Source organism: Schistosoma mansoni, chromosome 6, assembly GCF_000237925.1.
Source record: "Schistosoma mansoni strain Puerto Rico chromosome 6, complete genome".
Taxonomy (NCBI): Eukaryota; Metazoa; Platyhelminthes; class Trematoda; order Strigeidida; family Schistosomatidae; genus Schistosoma; species Schistosoma mansoni.
In genome coordinates this window covers 1,675,954-1,680,905 of record NC_031500.1, presented here as the reverse complement: position 1 = coordinate 1,680,905, position 4,952 = coordinate 1,675,954, and the positions used below count along the sequence as shown (strand labels likewise).

Below are 4,952 nucleotides of genomic sequence, written 5' to 3'. Positions count from 1 at the left end.
AATAAATAAATAAATATTTATTTATTTATTTAAACACATAAATATTGGTACAAGGAAGCACCAGATACATATGCGCCATAAAAATCTCATTTGATTTGTGTGAGGGCTATGATACTACCCAGGTACCCAAACTAAATCAGGTGGTTTTCGTAGTGGATCACTTCCCAAACCTTTTACCTAGAGGTCTAATCCACAAGATAATGAAGCAACATTAAGGGATGCAGTCCCATGGTAGCCGCTGACCAATGATTGATTTATACGTCATTTGTTCCCTCAGGATACTGGAGCCCATGTGCACCATTGGTTTGCAACCAGGGTTTTCCAACTCCCCTAGGTGAACTTTCGATGTCCACCAACCCAGTCAAAGCGCTAGACATTCGCTTTTCGTCCTCTCAATTTTGTAAACAACACTCGTGGTGCGAGAAGACAGTGAGTAGGACTTGCGTGGCACAGGCTATATATGCGTGGCCTTAATACTGATCGAATTCTATCGGTTAAGTTGTATTGTGGCCATCAGACTAGTTCGAGTTAGTTGATAAAAAAACCTAAGATTTAGGTTCAAAGTGATGAATCCATTGTAAAATGCTTTGGTATACTTGAGAAATTAGATTCATTAACTAAAATCTTTTTTATCATAAGAGTGAGAGAGAGAATGATTATATTGTATAAGAAGTGCATTTGATAAAAGTATATTATCCTGGTGACCTTGACCGACTTATATCAGTCAATCGAGAAATAGTGTTTCATTATAAAGCGATACAATTATAGTGAAATAGGGGGGTTTTCATATGCATAATTGGTCTCTATGTGTTGGGTTACTTTTTATAAATAAAAAAAAATAAGTTAAGTTTGCATATTAGAAATGAGTGTTAACTTTGTAATCCTATAAGGTTTTTGTCATTTATTATCTATATATTTAAGCAAATAAACATTGGTATAAAGAGGCACCAAATATATGTGCGCCACACTTCATCATTCGATTTGTGTGAGGGTTAAAATATTGTTCAGGTGCCCAAACTGAAGCAGGTGGTTTTATTAGGGGGCCACTTCCCAAATCTTTTACCTAGAGGTCTAATCCACAAGGCAGTGGAGCAACATTAAGAGATGAAGTTCCATGGCAACCGGTAACCAACAGTATGTTGATACACCATTTGTTCTCTGAGAATCCTGGATTTCATGTGTACCATTGGTTTGGAATTGTAGTTTCCCGACCACTGTAACTGGATCGTCCATATCGATTAACCTGATTAAAGCGTTAGACATTCTCTTTTCGTTCTCTCAATTTCGTAAACAACACCCATGCCACGTAAAGGCATTTTTCGTTATCAACTGACATCAGATGTCATGCAGTGATGCCTTGCTGCATTTTTTGTTTACAAACTTCAAAAAGTTTGTAGTTTTAGAGTTGGCATTTATAGTAGGTATAACTATCTAGTTACACTAACACTCTTGACCACGCTTCAAATCATATCATTTACTTTAACACACTCTCCACATTAAAAGCACGTATTTCTTGTAATTTAACATCATTTCATATTCACTGGTTGGTTGCATAATAGAGGTCTAAAGAGTTAAGCGCTCGCGCGCAAGACTGATAGGTCCTGGGTTCTAATCTTGCGATGTGGGATCGTGGACCGTCCAGTGCTTCCAGGTTTTCCATGGTGGTCTAGCTTCAAATTGACTCATGATCTCAACTATTGATATTGTTTTTTCGTTTAAAATCAGTTTTACCTGTTTCAGAAATCAATTTTTACCTAGTTGGTAACAACAAACAAGCTATCATTCACTGCATTTGACATTTGGGACGAAAGTCCATGAGTTGTTACTTTAATTCTCAGTTGATCCATTTAAGGACGTTAATACAATGGTATACTTTTACCGTTCATTTGATTCATAGCTTCCTTTTTTTTGGGGGGGGGAGAACATTTTTTCTCACACTGATGTTTATAATTGTTGTGTTTACTTTCCTGTTTTCAACAATACAAAAAAAACAGATTTTGGAACGTGTACTTCATCTATTGAAAATGCGATCCATTTCAGTGAATTCCGTACTTGATACAGTTCAAGGTTTGTTTATTTTGGGCTTCGTTATTGTTGTTAACATTTCTTAAATAAGACATTCCATACTATCGCATTGAAAACGTCCTCAAAGATACATGGACTGGATATTTTATGATGTGTTATGAAAAGATGTTCGAGGATTGTTAAACTAATAGATGAAGGGCTATAATCGACTGGTATTATGTAAGTGTACTGTATGACCAAGTGATAGCTGCTCAGGTGATTGAATTATTGGGATAAAACATCACTGCCCTGCTCCTGGAAGATAAAGTAACTACCCAGTAGAATAGGTTTACTCTTCTAAAAAAGTAACACGCTAATATACAAGGTGTTGAACACAAGTAATTGCAGGTCATCGAACAAATGAACGATCAAATGGTATAACTGTTGTAGGACATTCATTTCCCATTGGAAGTTAAGAAAGTACAACCAGAAATGTTTCTCTCAATTGATGAAGTTCCTATCCCTCATATAAAGAAAGTAAGGGGAAATTACAGCACGATCGCCGGTGGCTTCTATCTTGAGCCATGTCTGATAATGTCTTAAGTCACTGTGTTGCACTGTCTCTAAGACGCCGATCAAGAAGTCGTGAGGATTGACAGATGTCAGTCCTGTACAGCCTTCCTTCATGCCACGACACCATATCATAAACTGACCACTCCTTCGCTTTTTGCAGTTATTTCTAGCGTCGACAAGTAATTCACAATGTGGAATTGGCTGGACCGACATTGGTAGCATATGTCCAAGCCACTGAAGCCGGTGTTTTAAGGTGATAAAAATAACTGGATTATCGTCAGTGTGTGGTGCATGCTAATTATGTCCACAGATATAAGTATTATGTAAAACCGATTGGAAGTGGAATGCTTGCCTGCAGAGGATTGAAAAGATTGAATCGAAGAGAACAGGAGAGGAAACAGAGAACAGGTACAATAACAGCAGAATTGAAAGAATCATGAAGTATGTAAAAGACAGTGGAAGAAAGATGTTAAAATAATGTCATTTAATGTATAGTTTTCATATTTGATGAAAGCAATCTGTAATTTTGCATTAAACAATAAGTTGATTTTCTCCACCTGAATCTCATTCACTACAACTGAATTTGGAAAAACTTTGGTTATAATCTACATTACTAACATGGTGTCACTATTGAGTGTTAGCAATCCTTCAGATACAACGATGATTGAACACAATGACTTGCCTAAAATCCTCAACTCAGAGAAGCTGGTTTTCAAAAACGTACAGCAAACCTCCTCTCATCGACGCCGTTGTAAACCTGATCAGACTAACATTATGATGTTTTAAAAGATAGTCCAGATTGACATAGATCACTCTGACTTTCACCATACGTAAATTGATGTTGGGTCGATAGTTACACTACTGCTACCCAATTACAGATTGGAACTCTCTCTGTGTGTTTATTTCAGTTTGACCAATCCTCAGTAGGAATACAGACCTAGTTGAGATGAAAGAACTGGACAGGGTTGGATGGAGAGTGCTGGTGGGCGGCCTATGCTCCTCCACAAGGAATAACAGGCGTAAGTTAGTTGAGATGAGTCGGCCAGTGTAGTTTTCTCTACTGAGTATTCCGCAGTGTAATAAGCATAAGACATTATATAAACCTATTAATATTATTATTAAGATATAACTCATTAGTATTCCGTTTCATTTTTCGTTAATTTCAGAATATGTGAATAATTTAGGCGAAGAATCAACTACGGGTACAACATTATCTGAGAAGACTCGGGTTACAGATCTTTTAAAGAAATTCAAGGAACTGTTAACAAGTTGACATTGACTTAACATTTTGTATTTCACAATTTAATTTAATTAAAAATATATATATGATATCATAATTATATAATGAAGTTTTACATTCATTGGTCATTGATTATTGGTATTAGTTCCCCCAAATGCCTTGGTACGGTCGAGAGTGTGGAGAGTCCGCTCTCCCTCTCGAAATGCTCTCACATGACCACGCGTATATAGCCTCTGCCAGGGAAGTCCTACTCACTGCCTTCTCGTGGCGGGGGTGTTGTTTACGAAATTGAGTGGACGAAAAGCGAATGTCTGGTGCTTTAACAAGGTTGGTGGACACTGAAAGTCCACCTAGGGGAGTTGGAAAACCGTGATTCCAAAACAATGGTGCACATCGGCTGGCTCCAGTATCCTGAAGGAACGAATGGCGTATGAATCAATCGTCGGTCACTGGCTACCATGGGACTGCATCTCCTCACGATGCTCCACTGTCTTGTGGATCAGACCTTTAGGTCAAAGGCTCCGATTGTGTCACCCTAAGAAAACCACCTGCCTCAGTTTGGGCACCTGGTCAGTATCACAGTCCACACACAAATCAGGTGAGATTTGTGCGGCGCATATGTATCTGGTGCTTCCTTGTACCAATATTTATATGTTCAAATAAATAAATAAATTGGTATTAGTAATAATAATCATTGTTATGGTTATCTAATCATGTTAATAGTGATCGAATTTTTATCGATCAAATTACAATAGAACCAACCACTCGTCTGAGTGACTCAGCATCGTGAGAACTATTAGTTTGATGTTAGGTAGTTGTCAGAAAACATTGTAAAATTCGGGTTTTGTGCTTGTCTTCACTTTTCAACAGGGTGTATGTGCAATATTCAGGGATTTGATGGAATTCGAATCAGCGTCACCGATTTTCATAGTCTAAGATATTACCGCTGTTCTGTTCGGCTGGTGACTGACCGCTTGTTAAACCGAAATGTTTACACATATTGATGACTGATTAGTAACCAATGTCATGCTTATCTAATTACTTTAGTACTAATCAGATTCTATTGATCAAGGTGAAATATGTGATCACTAGTCTAAATGTCTTACTTCTTGTGCATTAAGTGTTAAAATTTGAT

General features: G+C 37.4%; 1 protein-coding gene across 1 annotated transcript in view; it reads left to right on the top strand.

Moving 5' to 3' along the window:
- The window catches only part of Smp_089400 (hypothetical protein), a gene marked incomplete at its 3' end in the record, with an annotated part of 16,060 nt that extends 12,210 nt beyond the window's left edge, over nt 1–3,850 (top strand). Inside the window, exons 8-9 of the mRNA XM_018797913.1 lie at nt 1,995–2,067; nt 3,744–3,850. Of these exons, the coding sequence (XP_018652908.1) occupies nt 1,995–2,067; nt 3,744–3,850 (180 nt within the window). The remainder of the gene's footprint in view (nt 1–1,994; nt 2,068–3,743) is intronic.
- Nucleotides 3,851–4,952: the final 1,102 nt, after the last annotated feature.